The following is a 16,070-nucleotide window of genomic DNA, read 5'->3' as shown; positions in this document are numbered from 1 at the left end:
GTTGGCAGGCAAGGGGCTGTTTAAAAATATAGTTCCAATAAAATGTTTACACCTTTCTCTCAGTAATTTCAGAGAGGCTTCCTTTCAGAGAGGATATTCACAAAATACATGACAGTGAGGCCTGTTCCATGGTCTTATTTATAGTACTCTGTCATGATCTACATAATTCACTACACACTTCATCTCTGTTCTGCTAATGCACTTCTGGAATGAGCTCCTTCACACTATTACAAATGTTCGAGCACGTTACCATCCTTAAGCACATGCTGTTAGCATGACAGGAATTCCCAAACAAGAAGAGAATGAAGTTAAAGCCTCTTGAGAAGCTGAATTGGCCAAGTCAGTGCTGGCACAAAAGCAGTTAACTTCTTCCTGCAGCAAAATGCTTCTGCCATTCCCCTCAAATGGTGTTAGTGTGAATGGCTTCTGTCAGAGTATGCCTTGTCTTCCCCTAGGGCATACTGAATGAGAAAGGCAATGCCTTCCCTGCATCACAGTGAGGTGATGATGAACTGCCTGGCTATTTCTACATCTGTCATCCCTATGATGTAATTAAACCGGGAAGGTGAATGTGCAACACAGTGTGATGCCCTGTTGTACTCCTGACATACCTTCTCACAGAATCTTAGAATCCTTAGAGTTGTAAGGGACCTTTAAACGTTACCTAGCCCAGCTCCCCTGCAATGAACAGCGACATGCACAGCTCGATCAAGTTGCCCAGGGCCTGATCCAGCCTTGCCTTGAAAGTCTCCAGGGACGGGGCATCAACCACATCTCTGGGCAACCTGTTCCAGTGCCTCACCACCCTCACTGTAAAAGACCTTTTCCCTTATATCTAACCTAAATCTACCCTCTTTAAGCTTGAAACCATTTCTCCTTGTTCTGTCACCACAGACCCTGCTAAAGACTCTTTCCCCTTCTTCCCTGTAGCTCCCCTTTAGATACTGAAAGGCTGATCTCAGGTCACCTCGGAACTTTCTCTTCTCCAGGCTGAACAGCCCCAGCTCTCTCAGCCTGCCCTCACAGGAGAGGTGTTCCACTCCTTGGATCATTTTTGTGGCCCTCCTCTGAATGCACTCCAAGAGGCCCACATCTCTCCTGTACTGAGGACTCCACATCTGGATGCGCTACTCCACGTGAGGCCTCACCAGCGCAGAGTAGGGAGGCAGGATCACCTCCCTCAACCTGCTGGCCACGCTGCTTTTGATGCAGCCCAGGATATAGTAGGCTTTCTGGGCTGTGAGGGTACATTGCTGGCTCACATCCAGCTTACCATCCACCAGTACTCCCAAGTCTTTTTTGGCAGGGCTGCACTCAATCCATTCATTCCCCAGCTTGTGTTAGTAGTGGGAGTTTCCTTGACCCAGGTGCAGGACCTTGCATTTGGATTTGTTGAACCTCATGAGGTTCACCTGTGCCCACTGCTTGAACCTGTCTAAGTCCCCCTGAATGGCATCCCATGCCTCTGGTGTGTCAACCGCCCCCCACAGCTTGGTGTCATCAGCAAACTTGCTGAGGATGCACTCGACCCCACTATCAATGTCATTGATGAAAATATTAAAGAGTATCAGCCCTACCACTGACCCCTGCCAGATACTACTCATCACCAACTTCCATCCAGACATTCAGCCATTCATTGACCATCACTCTCTGGACTAGATCCCTCAGCCAGTTCTTCATCTATTGAACAGTCCAATACCAAATCCATATCTTTCCAATTTGGAGAGAAGGATGTTGCAGGGTACTGTGTCAAAGGCCTTACTGAAGTCCAGATAGATGACATCAGTGGCTTTTGCCTTGTCCATTGTTGCAGTGACATCATCATAAAATGCCACTAGAATCATAGAATTTCTCAGGTTGGAAAAGACCTTCGAGATCATCAAGTCCAACCACAACCTAACCATACTACCCTAACTCTAATAACCCACCACTAAATCATGTCCCTGAGCACCACATTCAAACTGTTTTTGAACACATTCAGGGACAGCGACTCAACTAGCTCCCTGGGGAGCCTGTTCCAGTGCTTAACAACCCTTTCTGTAAAGTTCTTCCTGATATTCAACCTAAATCTCCCCTGATGCAACTTGAGGCCATTTCTCTTTATCCTGTTACCTGTCACCAGTGAGAAGAGACCAACCGTGTTCTCACTGCAATCACCTTTCATGTATTTGAAGAGAGCAATAGGGTCTCCTGTCAGCCTCCTCTTCCCCAGACTAAACAGCCCCAGTTCATAGAATCATAGAATCACCAAGGTTGGAAAAAGACCTACAAGATCATCCAGTCCAGCTGTCCACCTATCACTAACAGTTCTCACTAAACCACATCCCTCAACACAACATCTAAACATTCCTTGAACACCTCCGGTGTTGATGACTCCACCACCTCCCTGTGCAGCCCATTCCAACGCCTGGCCACGCTTTTGGAAAAGTAGAGTTTCCTAATGTCCAGCCTAAATCTCCCCTGGCACAACTTGAGGCCATTCCCCCTCGTCCTGTCACAAGTTACAAGAGAGAAGAGGCCGACCCCCAGCTCACTACAACCTCCCTTCAGGTAGTTATAGAGAGCCATAAGGTCTCCCCTGAGCCTCCTCTTCTGCAGACTGAACAATCCCAGCTCCCTCAGCCGCTCCTCATAAGGCCTGTGCTCCAGATCCCTCAACAGCTTTGTTGCCCTTCTCTGCACACACTCCAGGGCCTCAATGTCTTTCTTGCAGTGAGGGGCCCAAAACTGGACACAGCACTTGAGGTGTGGCCTCACCAGTGCTGAGTACAGAGGGACAATTACTTCCCTACTCCTGCTAGCAACACTATTTCTGATACAAGCCAGGATGCCATTGGCCTTCTTGGCCATGTGGGCACACTGCTGGCTCATGCTCAGCCGAGCATCGACCAACACCCTCAGGTCTGTTTCCTCCACATAGTCTTCAGCCACTCTGCCCCAAGCCTGTAGCATTGCCTGGGATTTCTGTGGCCAAAATGCAGGACTTGGCACTTGGTCCTGTTGTATCTCATCCCATTGGCTTCAGCCCAGTGATCCAGCCTGCCCAGATCCCTCTGTAGGGCCTTGTACATTCATTTTGGGGAAATGAGATTTTCTGCAAGGCTTTGCAGGGTTTTGTCCTAATTGTAGCCTGAACAATGGTTGATTTTCTAATATGCCTGCATCTGAGACTGTTAAGATAACATGTTACACAGCTGGAGCATGGTAGCTGAGCTCAGGCACTGGCAGAGCATGATGGCTGCCACACAGCAGCCGGAGGAGAGGTCACAGACTTTGAGGCACCATGGAGGACCAGTTCTGCCTGAATAAGACCTGGCAGTATGCAGGCTGTCACAGTTTAGTCACAGCCTTTTCGAGGCTGGAACTAATGTATGTCTGGAGAAATTGTGGAGAAAGGCGTAAATGGTGTTTTTCAGTCAACTTTTTCATGCATGCTGTGCCACCGCTGCAGTTGTGTCTAGACAGGCAGTACTTGGATGTCCTCCTCCTGCCTTGCTGGGCAGACTGCTGCTGTTCCCTATGGGTTTGGGTTTTGCCAGCTCCCTTCTGTCTCCAAAGGCTCTTAACTCTTCTTAAAACTGCCATAGAGATGCTTTCTGGCTTTTCTGTCTGCTGGCTTGATCACAAATGGTGTCCAGCACAGAGGACCTTTGGTATCCTATCCCTTCAGTCAGGTGGAGCACAGTGAGGGTGGGCACAGGCTGTGCAGTACCTGGCTGTGAGCATGTTTGCTGTGCCATGCCAGCAACGCAGGCTTCCCAGTACTGGGAGTTATCTGCAGCCTGTGGCAGGCTCTGAGCTCCCTCTCTCCCTCCATGGGAGAGGAGATTCTGCATTTTCCTAAGGCTGGAGGAGTGAGGAATCCAACAGCTCACTGCACCTTCGTTTCCTTTTATTCCTTGGGCTTTCCTGCAAGGCCACTTGTGTTCCTACCGCCATGGTAAGACTGAGGCACAGAGCTCAAGCAGTATTTGAGAGAGGGAAATAGCCAGTGTTTTATTTTGGAGCTGAATTTTTGTGATTGTGGGTGGATTTTGTGGTGGTTTTTTTTTTTTTTTCCTCTTAATCCAAGAGTTTGCCATCACTTTTGTGATCTGGTAGTTCAAATCTGAATTATTAAGTAAAAGACCACATTTTTTGATACAAAACTTTCCTTTAATCCTTATAGCTGTGTGGGCACTGGAATACTGCTTGGCCTTCTCTCACATGTCATGTTCCTCATCTTCATCCTGAACCATCTTGGGGTTCACTGCTCGAGGAAAAGGCTCAGATTTGAGTAAGATCAGACTGAACACAACAACTGAGGAATGCTAGGCCAGAGCTCAGAATGGACTCGGTCACCCTTTAAAAGATATTTTCCTGTTTTCCACCGTTCTGGCAACTTTATATAAGGAAGCAAAAGCTGGTCTCTGGTGGTCTGTGTTATGACAGCATCTTAATGAGAATTACTTGGGCAGCAATCTTTTCATAGGTTGATTGGCTGGACTTATCCCCAACATATCCTGAATGCCTCCTATTCAGTCCAGCACCTTTGAGCAGATGGAATAACACTACCACATGCCTGTTTAGCATAGCTGAGAAAGGAATTCACCGTATTTTCAGAATTTGTCTGCAGGAGGTGTTTACAGCAGCCATTGATTTCTTTCCCAGTTTCACTAGTGCTTCACTGTGTGAGGCTTGGAGAAACACTTCTCTGCTTTGTTCTGTATTAGTAAAAGGCAAGCACTAATAATGACCTTGTGTGGGTGCCTTGGAGGATGATAGCTTCACGAAGGGGAAGTGCTGAGAGGGCTACCAGTGAGAAAAATCTGGCAAATGTGGCAAACGTATCCCACAAAAGCACCAAAACTTCCAATTAGATATGTGTTTTATTGGATTAATGCAGTTACAATACAGTATGAAGAGCATCTCTCCACACAAACAACACATGCTGGCCACTAGTGTCCCACTCCAAAATCCATCAAACAAAAGAAGGACAATGTTTTGGATTTGTATTAGGAAGGAGAGGAAGCACTGCCTGGATGGAGGAGCCAAGGTGTAGAAGGCAGAGATGACTTGTAGTTATGCCCAAGGCTGTCAAACAGGCGTGGCTAACAACACTGCTAAGCCAAAGCTTGGGAGCAAGAGCTGGGGGACATGGTGAGTCTCTCTGGATCAGGATCAGTGAGTGGGGAAAATGGGAGAGACATCGAGGCTGTCCCAGGATGGGTTTTTCTGTACAGGGAGAAGAGCATTAGACTGCTCTGGCATGAGACCAGCTGACATGGCCTAGCAGGACTCATCTGGTGTTTTCACCTAGGAACTACTGGAGATGGATTTGTGAAATACCACAGGGAAAGGACTGCTGGGTGGAAGGACTGCTTCTGAACAGCTGTGGGAAACTGGGCCAGCCTGCGTGCTGACACCTGGGTTGGCAAGGGGGCCGGGGAGCTGGCCTGAGGTGCTAGTCCTTTCTTACTGGAGGGATGCTACTGAAACTGTCTCCCCAGTGGTGTGCTGTGAGAGTAGATATTTGCAGCAGTCAGGATGAATCCTTACTCTGGCCATGCTTTGGATGAGGTTTGGTGCATTCCCAGAACAACGAGAAATGCTGGCCCTGCTGTCAGCAGCAGAGGATCTTGAGGAAGGCTCTGCGGAAGTCAGTGTTGAAGGTGGTGTAGATGATGGGATTGAGGGCGCTGTTGACATAACCAAGCCAGGTGCTGGCACTGTAAAGCCCTGGGGGCACATGGCAGGCTGGGCAGTGGGCGTTGAGGATGTGAATCAAGAAGAACGGCATCCAGCAGACTATGAATGTCCCTGAGAAAGAAAACAAACTCTGACTTCAGAGAGAAGCAATAACTTGGAAAAAAACCTACATGTGTGTCCTTCTCCCTGACTTTCACTGTTTCTCTGTACCCCGGTGTACACCTGTCTGCCTTTGGTAAATGCTGAAGGTGACATTAATTCCTGATGCGGAGGGACTTTGGAAGAGTTCAGGTTCCTCAGAGTCAGCTATGTGAATGAAAAGGACTTTAGATGTGACCTGCTGACAGTGGCCACGACTTAGGAGGAAAGACTATTGCCTTAGCTGTTTTAACGAGTTACAGTGAGGGCTGCTTTATTTCCCTGCTAGTACCCAGTTAATGAGGGGAACTGGCTCTCACTCACCCAGGACAATAGCCAGCATCTGTGTAGCCTTCCTCTCCCGAAGCTGCATCAGCCGGGGCTGCTGGTGCGCTAGCTTCAGAGAGCTGATGGTTTTGCCATTGCTGAGCCTCTGTACCTCCAGCCCAGGATTCTTACTCATTCTCCTCTCTTCCAGCCTGTCGTGCTGTGGAGTTCCGGGTGTCTTGCTGAGAGATGTATCTTGGCAGAAGCTGCGGTACCGCTGGAGGCTGAAGGCAGTCAGCAACTTTCTTTTGGTAGACATCTCCTGGTCTGAGCATTTGAGTTGGAGACAAGGGGAAAATGGGCACTGGCATCTGTTTGGCAAAGTTTTCCTCCTGATGCGTTCCTGCAAAAGAGGATGCCACAGAGGATCTAGGAACCATCTCATCTGTTCATTGGGTCAAAGGATGATGAGAAGTGTTGTGGGTGTTATCCTTAGCCTGTATCATTTCTTGGGTTCTAAGACTAACTTCTGGGGATGGCACAAAATCTAGTGATTGGGACTGGCCTTAACTTATCAGAGGGACAAACCAGGCTATGACAGCTCTCTGCCTCTATCCTGCCAAGGAGAAGCATGAGAACAAGAAGAGCTGAACCACTTGCTCTGCTAACCTCTCATTTGTTGAGTTGTGTGGGCCCCAATACCCTCAACACCCTGAACCTTTCCTAATTTAGCTTCACTCTGAGAAAATGGTTAAAACAAATGGGCTTGTGTGGCTTGTGTGACCAGGCGATCCCTTTCAAATTATTGTGTTGGTTCCCATGAGCAGTTTGAATTCTTAAATGTGAAGAAGAGATTTTTTTATTAATAATCTAGGTCACTGAAGTCTGTGAAGCCTCGAGAATGAAACTTCACAGAGTAAAAATCAATAAATGAATAAATCAGTCTTGTTGGCTGAGAAAGGACAGCTCAGAAGAAACGGTGTAGGCTGTGCTCATTTCTAGTTGCCTGGATCCAGAGGCAGAGATACACTTAGGGTATCTTGTTTCTAGAGGGCAGAAAAGGGACTTAACCAGAGCTTCTGCAACTCAAATACCATGGTATAGGAATGAAGGGTGGGATGAAAAGATGTTATATCCCTTCTTTGTGCTTTTCATTCTGTGCTTTGACCCTCTGAAGAGATGATGCATGCCCTGTCCTTTTTGACAGTTCCTACTGTGTTGATGTGGATCTTACTTTGTGTGTATAACATGGTTTGGTGCTGATGTTGTAGCTGCCCTGCCGAGTGAGGGTTCTCTTCTTTTGTCTTTGTCTTAGCACGAGGTAAATCCGGACATAGAGCAGCAGGGTCACCATGAAGGGGAGATAGAAGGATACCAAAGAGGAGTAGATGATGAAAACAGGATTGGATATTGAACAGACACTGGGATCCCCTGGGAGGAGAAAAAAGAGAGAGGAATGGCTGAGCTGCTTCAGTTTATTAGAAGGAGGCCCTGGTGTATTGGCAAAGCAGGTCATATGGTGGCTGGGGGATAAGGAAGTCTAAGGAGAGCAAGCATCTCCAGTCTCCTTTATTGCAAATTATACTGTGGCCCACCCAGCCACCTAAATGGTGCTTAAAATTATCTCTGCTTCAGATCATCTAGCATGACTCAACATGCATTTGCTTGTTCTTCTGGCTAACAGCTGTGCCCTCTTCTCTCACTTCTATTTCCATTCTACCTCAGAAGATCCTTTCTCCTTTGTCCTTTCTCCCATTCCTGACATCTGAGATGCTCTTTTCAGTTCCCTGAAATTTCCTATAGCTTGAAAAGCCTGCAGGTTCCATCCTGAATGACCTGGCCATACAAAGGGCAGCTCCACTGCCAGCCCCACTCTGTGTGCTATTGTTCAGGATGTCACTTACCTGTAGTATTGAAGCCAAAGAGGAGAGGGCACGACACTGCGAATGCCAGCATCCAGACTACAACGATCATGAGAGAGACCCTCCTGCAGGAGCTCTGCCCAGTGTTGTACTGGTACTGCACTGGTTTCACCACTGCAGTGTATCTGTGAACCAAACCAGCTCCAGAGAAAGGAGAGGTAAGAGTGGCGGGAGGAAAAGCATCAGGTTTTAAAAGGAGGAAGGAAAGCCACATAGGGAATGTGATGGGAGGAGCGATGAAGAGATGGAAGAGGAAAGGAGAGAAGATCAGATGATGGATCAGTAGTTTCCAAAAATAGTAAGCAGGGTATTGAGGAGAGGAACAAAGGAAACCAGAGTTAGTTGGCAGCACTGGGGAGAAATGTGTGCAGAATTGCTGGCTACAAGATTTGTGGAACCAGACGGGCCCCTTGGTCCCCTAAGATTACATGCGCACTGCTGGGAAGGAGCAGTCTCTAGAGAAAGCGTGGCCCATTCTGCTGTGCCTCAGATGCCCTTCCTGGTGTTGGCCTTGTGGACAGCCAGATGATTGCCCACAGGTGTATATTCAGGGACATTTGGGTGCCAGGGTGCCCTAGAAAACAGCTCCACTAGCTTGGGATTTGGAAAGCACAGGAGTCTTGGCTTGAGGATCACCCAGTGGCAGAACTGAACTGAAATGGGGAAAGAGGTTTCTATGGACAAATATTGGTCAGGCCCATCACTGAGAGCTGGCTCTGGTGCTTAGCTTTGAACCAGAAATTACAAAGGTACAGTATGTAGTGCTTCTTCCTTCCCCTACTGAACCCCATAAGGAGGAAGTTTAGGGCCTAGCTGGACCACATGTGCCAAGGTCTTGGCTCCCAGCTCTCAGTGTTGCCAAGAAAAAGCTAAATTTTAAGAGGTAGAAAACCAGGACAAGGCTGATGATTATGCAGCAATAATCTCCTTTCCTCCATATGCATATGGCAGGACTTCGTTTAGTAAATCTTCCTAGGGGAGGAATCTCTACTCAGCGGGAACTAGATGATGGATTCTTGTTTCTACCTTCAGGAGGAATGAGGATGTGGCTGACAATAAATGCTTTATTGCTTGTGTATCTCTACCCTTTCTTAAGTGTAGACATCTTCTAGCACACTGTGGGCAAAGCCATATTCATAGCTGTAGAGGCAGTGGCAGACCTGAAGGAAAGCTCATATTCCTGAGGACGCTGGTGCTGCCTGTGTAAACCCCATGTCCACAACCCTTACATGGTTGGTCTGGGGCCTACATCCGCCTGGGCTATTCTCCTGTATGTACTTGGTACTCACCTGTCAATGCTGATAGCACAGAGGTTTAGAATGCTGGCTGTGCACATCATGACATCCATGGTGACAAAGACATCGCAACAGATGCGGCTGAAAGTCCAGACTCCCCCAGTCACCTGCATCAGGAATCACAAAGCTGTCAGCCCTGTTCTTCATCAAGTCCTAATAAGTTATGTATAAGAGGGCACTCTCCTCCAAGCACCTCAACATCTAGATGAACTCATGTTCCCTGTGATGCGCAGGGGGAAACTCAGGCACCTATGTTGTGTTTAGGGTAAAGGGTCATCAGTCACAGAGAATCCAGGAGCTCGATTTAACTCCTTTACTTACTCTTACAGAGGGAGGCAAGGTGCAGAAATAGATAGCAGCTATCCATTTTCTTATGGCTTAGCATGATAAATTGAATTAAATATGATATCACTGTATACATTCTTTGATTAAGAATTATCTGAGAAAATCTAAGGGCTAAAAGTGTTCCTCAGCTTAGCTGCTGGAGTTCTCCTGCAGCCACTGAGCTTGAAAAGTGCTGCAAATCTTATGCATTTATGCATGAAACAGAGACAGGCACTGAGACCTGAGACCTGAGACCTGAGACTTCTCCAGAACCTCATTTGGATTCTTATCTCAGTTACAGATTTCGATTATTAGATCTGAATGAGAATCACAAGCTATTCAGATAAAGGGTTTTGGGGTCGCTACCTTGTCTAGCTTTTATTCTGGTTCCTTTGAATTTTTAATCACAAAAGCTTAACTGTGGCCAGTCTTTGTGATGGAGAAATACATTTTTGGCCCAGATGTCGAGATCTTCACAATTGACCTTTTCATCTGACAACAACATGCTCTAAACACTGTGTGGCACTGCTGTGCATGTGCTCCCCTTGAGGCTGCAGTGGTGGCCGGACTAGGAGGGAGGTGGTCAAGGAGGACCTGCTTCTTGCAGGAGATGAACAAGGAAGCAGTTTGCTCTACAACAGATAAGCCCAATGAATGGATACAGCTAACATCTAAAGTACTGCATGTGGTTTTGGGGCCCAGCATAGGAAAGACACTGATGAACTGGACTAAGTCCAGCAGTGGACCACTGAGATGGCCCTGAGGGGCTGAAGCACTTGTCTTGTGAGAAGCTAAGGGAACAGGCCTTAGTCAGCCTGGAGGAGAAGTGACTTTGTGGGGGCCTAACAACAGCCCCTCAATATCTAATGGGAGGTATTAAGAGAGTTGGAACCAGATTACTGAAAAGCTCGGCTTATCTCTGCAGTGTGTGGTAGGAAAAAAAGAGACAACAGGCATTCACTGAATGAAGAGAGGTTCAAAGTTATTATGAAGATAAACTTTCTGACCATTAGGTCAGTGAAGCAGTGGAGCAGGTTGCCCGGTGAGGCTGTACAGTCTCCATCCTTGGAGGTTTTCAAGAACCTACTGGATAGAGCCCTGAGCAGCCTGTTCTGACTTCATGGCTGACCCTGCCTCAGGTTAGGGTGGGACCAGAGACCTCCTGAGGTTCCCAGAATTGTCCTGTGATCCTGTGAATATGTGCCAGCTACCTACCTGTCAGGCTTCTGGGGCTATGCAGCATAGAGAAAAGCTGATGAGGTATGAAAGGTATAACAGCTACTTATAAATTGCTTTTCTTAGAATGGATATGTGCTTCTTCTTCAGCCCCTGCTACCCCAGATATCTACTGATCTGTTCTCTTAGCATAGGTCATTTATTGTATCCTATCTCTCCTGGGAGATTTCTATCAGATGATATGGGGAAAGGGTTATGAGGTGCTGGAATGGGTTGTCCAGAGAGGCTGTGGAAGTCCGATCCCTGCAGGTGTTCAACGCCAGGTTGGATAAGGCCCTGGGCAGCCTGATGTGGTGGGTGGCAGCCCTGCCCATGGCAGGGGGTTGGAACCAGATGATCTTTAAGTCCCTTCCAACCTAAGCCATTCTATGATGTCTATTATGTCTTTGATGATGTCTAAGACAAGAGCTAGACACTTGAAAATACCCATACCAGGACAAGCTGGAGATAGTGCCACAATGGGTGCCCTTTTCTTGTAGGTCAATGGGCCAGCACTGTGGCAAGCATCAGTACCTGAGAGGGATGCAGCTCACTGCAGAAACAACACTGATGCACTCTGTACGGATTTTTTTTCAAGGTTGTTCAAGAAATTGTTCCGAGAAACTGTCATGTTTTTGATTGTTTCTGTGCCATCACTCCTGCACATGGGCACAGAAACTTGCTGAGGTGAGCTGTGCCTTCAGGGTGTTCTCTGCTGGGCCCAGCTGCTGCGTGTCAGAAGTCAGGCACTGACTCAACCATCAGAGGAACATTAGATCCCCTGATACTGCATGGATGCATGGGAGAGAAATGAAAATCAGCCTGCAAAACAAAGAAAGGAACTGTGCTTTCATCTTCAGTTTTCTTGTAAATTTTCAGATACTTTTGGGGCTCCTTTGTTTCCTTTTCAAAAACAGCTAGCAAAGAGAAAAAAACAAAAACAAAACCTACCTTTGAGATTTCCTGCACAATTAGAAAGGTACAAGATGTACAAACTAAAGGTTGCCCTTCTGAAATCAGAGATTTGACCAGGTAGGTTCCGTTTTTAAGGAAATCCCACACCATTTATGCTTTACCTGCAGATTTTGAGACCTGCTTGCCCAGTTCGAAATATCTAATGATTATAAATGCTGGAAATCTTTGCAGTGAGACCCAGCAAAGAGCGCTTCTGTGGTGTGAGGCAAAATACAGTGCAGTGTGTGTGTGTGTGTGTGTGTGATCTGTGAAGACTGAAGAATATCTCACTAGGAATTGCTGGCAGGTGTTTGCATGAAGCCAGCTGCTGCTACCCCAGCAGATGTGCAAGCACTTAATGGAAGGATTTTCCAAGGTCCTGAGCATATTTGAACACAAAGCCCAAAGAGAAGCTCTGGGAATGTGGACCATTAAAACTGAAGAAGCCGATGGTGGGAATGGCTCTGAAGTGAACCCTCTCCGGATGATGTATTCAGATCACATCGCTTGTATATTAAGCTGCTGCTTATATTCAGGGGATGCTTGGCAGATCAAAATGTTGAGCTTAAAACCCATTCTAATCTCCACTAGTCAGAATTAAAATGAGGGCCAGCCCCAGAGAAGTCAGTGAAGAAGCTGATGTTTACATACATGAGAATACAGAATTTATTCTAGAATTGAACAAAGAAGTGCCTTTTCACAATAGGCCTTGTTCATGCTTTTAAATTTTATTTCTGCTCTTTATTTTCTTGTTCCACTCATCTTTGTTACAGAAGCAATAACTTGCCATGGTTTTCATGTGCTGGCAGGACACTTATTCTTTATCCCTCTGGAGTCTTTTATCCAGGAATCTCAAAGCACATCGCAGGTATTAATTGAATGTCACCTCACAACTGCATGGATGAGGTGGATGGTTAAATAATATTCTGCTCTTACAGATGATGAGAGCAAATCTCATAGAGATGTGTTGATACAATCTCTCATTACCACTCAGTGTGTGTGCAGCCGAACTGAGAACAGAGTCCAGGATGAAATCCTGGTTCTGTCAAAGACAGAACAGCTAATGCTCCCTACGGACCATTCAGGTCAGGCTCTTACCTTATCCTACACAGTGATGAGCCTGCTTTATCCACAAAACTGCGGTATTATTATTTTTAAATTTAGGAATTCTTCCAATCTAAAAACCACTGTTGTGCATTCATAAACTTATGCAAATCCATCACTCTCCCAAATCCCTAAAAATAAACAAAGGAATGTCTGTAAATCGTATTAAAATAATGATGCATGGATAGGAATAAATTAAGCATGAACACAAAGTTGCATCAGGTATGTAAACAGCTGTGCCTCTAAGCATGATCACTTAAAGAGTTTTGTATTTAAGAGAAAGTTCTTCTTGAGGATGCCATTAGCACCCTGCAGCTGAGAAATCCCACTTATGCTTTTGCATGGCCAGAGAAGCTAAAAGCATGCATTCAGACAGACCAGCTGACAAGTGGGAAACTGCTGGGGGCAGAGGCTGCTCCTCAGATGTGCCTCTGTGCCACACTCTCCACAGCAATAGCAACTGGTAAGTCTTTTCTAATGCCATGCATACTGTGATTTCTTTTGAAACTGGAATTATGTTTGAGGTAATGGCATATTCCTTCATGAGCAGTCTGAAATTAAATTTGATTTTAATAATACTTTTTAGGTGTAATCAAAATGCATAGTCTATTTTTTTTTTTACTGGGTTGGCTTTCCTCTCCTTATTTCTTGCTTTTTATTGTTCTTTCCTTCTTTATTGCCTCCATCTCCCCAACACCACTTCCCACCCCACGAGGTAACACCACCGAGGGGCACACGTCCTGCAAAGCAGCTCCAGGACTGCTCCACACAGATTAGTCTAAATATCACTACTGACTTCATTAGGAACATGATCACACAAGCAGGTTTATGATACTCTCTTTGTTCTTTCATTCCACAGTGATGCTATACATAAATAATTAACCATCAATGCCCTTACTAATTAATGATACTTGTACACAGAACAGACCCTTAATTTCTCTTAATGGTGGTCTTGCTGAGACTGCAACGGACACAGTTTGAGAGAGGCTTGGTTTAACATAAGGGAAATGCCTGCACTCAGTGCCAGACTTTAGAGATCTGCTGGTTATTCAACGTGCCCTGTTGACAGAGGAGGGCTGCAGACCACTGCCATTCTGCTGCTGCTTGACCAGATATCCTTGCACATGCACAGCAGGTTTGGCATTTGCTGGAGTTGTCCTGTATTTTCCTACTTTCTATTCATGCACTGTATAGTCCATAAACACAGGTCAAAATCCCTCTCTGCTGCTGCTTTGCTTTGTGGGAAAGAGGTCAACCAAAGGTGGGCAGCTGTCACCAGAATGCTTTACCCACCCTCTGGCCTGATCCCACCTTGCCCCTTTGAGAAGGAGCACAAGGCTCCGTAGAGGTCATAGCTCAGAGGCTTGTTCTGTCTCTGGTATCCCTGGAACAGGGCTGACAGGGCACAGCTGAAAGCTCATGGCTCATAGGCATTCATTCTAATTTTTCTGGATCTACCGATTTACTTGAGTTAGCATAAAAATGCTCAAGAGAACAGATACAAATGCCAGCTGTAGTGTGCTTTCCTGTATTTACTGTAGCAAAAATGTTTACTGCTGAAGTGGCTTCAGTAATTCAGGATTTTGCCACCGTGTGGGGGAATCTGGAGTCCATCTTTGCTACCCTGTATCTGACAGTGCTGTTCATACTGCACACGGTCATCCTAGTACAGGTTTACACCAGCCCAATGTGCAAAACTCTGGGAAGTGAGGATAAGACCCTTAGGGCTTGATGAATCCTTTGAAGTTATTGTGAAAACCCTAATCTGATTTAAAGAGATTTTGGAGCATGGACCTTAGCTTCAACTCTTTTCCAGCCTGCTTAGGTAATGTTACTTGGAGCTGACCTGTCATCACAGACACTAAGGCTCTGAAACTCCACAAGAGATGAGGATTTGACCATTCTCATTTGTTTTCTGGCCAGTAGGCAGCGACTGATCTGGAGATGAGGTCCTGTAAGATATTTCCACCCCCTTGCCTCCCCCTGCCATTCCTGATCCATCATAACACCCACTGGCAATCCTCCTAGCTGGTAGTAGCAGCTTCAAGGACACTCAAATTAAAGTGGGGACCCAAAGCCGACGTCACTGGCAGTAGCCCAATTGCCATTCAAACTAAAAGAGGCCAGGCTGTGCCAGGAAGAGCTGGGCTCGGGGTATGTGCTGGTGGGGTAGTTTGTGGTGTATTTCTCCAGCTTGAGTATGGTCTCCTAGGGCCACCTGTGGGCCACCACACACACCACAGGTGCTCCAGAGCTAGCTGGGAGGCTGAAATGCCAAAGGGCCTTATCTGTACCAGATCTGGCCAATCCTGAAAGCACACACTCATACCAGTTAACTTGTACCTCGGTTCAATGCTCCTTGACTTTTCCAAGATGTACTCACCTCCAGGTACACCACCCACGGCATCACCAAAGTAGCCACTAGCAAGTCCGCCACTGCCAGGCTTACCACAAGGTAGTTTGTGGTGGTTTGCAAGGCACGCTCCCTCAGCACAGCTAAGCAGACCAGCACATTTCCAAAAATGATGGCCAAAATCAGGATGCCGTAGCAGAGAGCATAGTAGGCGTGTGAGCGTGGCAGATCAGGCTCTGTTGTGTTACCTGCCCCACAGGGAACAGGGCTGGTGCTGTTGAGATGGCTGCTGGCTCTTGTGAAGAGTGCCATGGAGATGCTGCTGCAAAGAGAAAGAGATGAGTGAAAACTGAGCCATATGATAATTCTGGAAATGACAACTTTTGGTAGATGGTATATGTCTGTCATATTTCATTTGTGATGCTACTTCAAGTCAAATTTGTAGGTCTTCATTCTACTCAAATAAAGGCAGAGCTTTATTTTACAGTATCGTTTGTCCTGGTTTGTTTTTCATTGAATCTAAGCCAAAAGAAGAATGCAATATTTCATGTGCTATCAAAGAATCAGAATTATAGACTATCCTGAGTTGGAAGGGACACACAGGGATCATTGAAGCCCACCCTTTGCTCCACACAGCACCAGCCCAAATCCAAACCCTATGTCTGAGAGCGCTGCTGAAATGCTCCTTGAACTCCAGCACTTGGGGCCGTGCTCACTGCCCTGGGCAGCCTGTTCCATGCCCCCTGCCCTCTGATGCAGAACCTGTCCCTAACTCCCAGCTGCCCCTCCTCTGACACAGCTCCATGCCGT

The 16,070-nt window shown here is 46.6% G+C and overlaps 1 protein-coding gene across 1 annotated transcript; it reads right to left on the bottom strand.

Annotated features, from left to right (window-relative positions):
* DRD3 (dopamine receptor D3) lies at positions 4,856-15,572 on the bottom strand. Its single transcript, XM_021398588.1, has 6 exons — positions 15,291-15,572; positions 9,305-9,417; positions 7,998-8,140; positions 7,328-7,524; positions 6,151-6,496; positions 4,856-5,799 (listed from the first exon to the last, which is right to left on the bottom strand). Exons 1-6 carry the CDS (start codon positions 15,570-15,572, stop codon positions 5,603-5,605), a joined length of 1,278 nt encoding a protein of 425 aa, XP_021254263.1. The 3' UTR covers positions 4,856-5,602.

Source organism: Numida meleagris, chromosome 1 (genome assembly GCF_002078875.1).
Source record: "Numida meleagris isolate 19003 breed g44 Domestic line chromosome 1, NumMel1.0, whole genome shotgun sequence".
NCBI lineage: Eukaryota > Metazoa > Chordata > Aves > Galliformes > Numididae > Numida > Numida meleagris.
Note: the sequence above shows the minus strand (reverse complement) of the source record. Positions and strands in the feature narration are given on the sequence as shown.

Bases quoted from the DNA above. Each gene is read 5' to 3' on its own strand.
- DRD3 (XM_021398588.1), bottom strand. From the start codon at position 15,572: ATGGCACTCTTCACAAGAGCCAGCAGCCATCTCAACAGCACCAGCCCT. The intron at 7,525-7,997 runs GTAAGTGACATC...TTCTCCTCCCAG, and splicing joins CTTTGGCTTCAATACTACAG to GGGATCCCAGTGTCTGTTCA. The intron at 5,800-6,150 runs GTGAGTGAGAGC...TTTCTTTCTCAG, and splicing joins GATGCTGGCTATTGTCCTGG to GGACATTCATAGTCTGCTGG.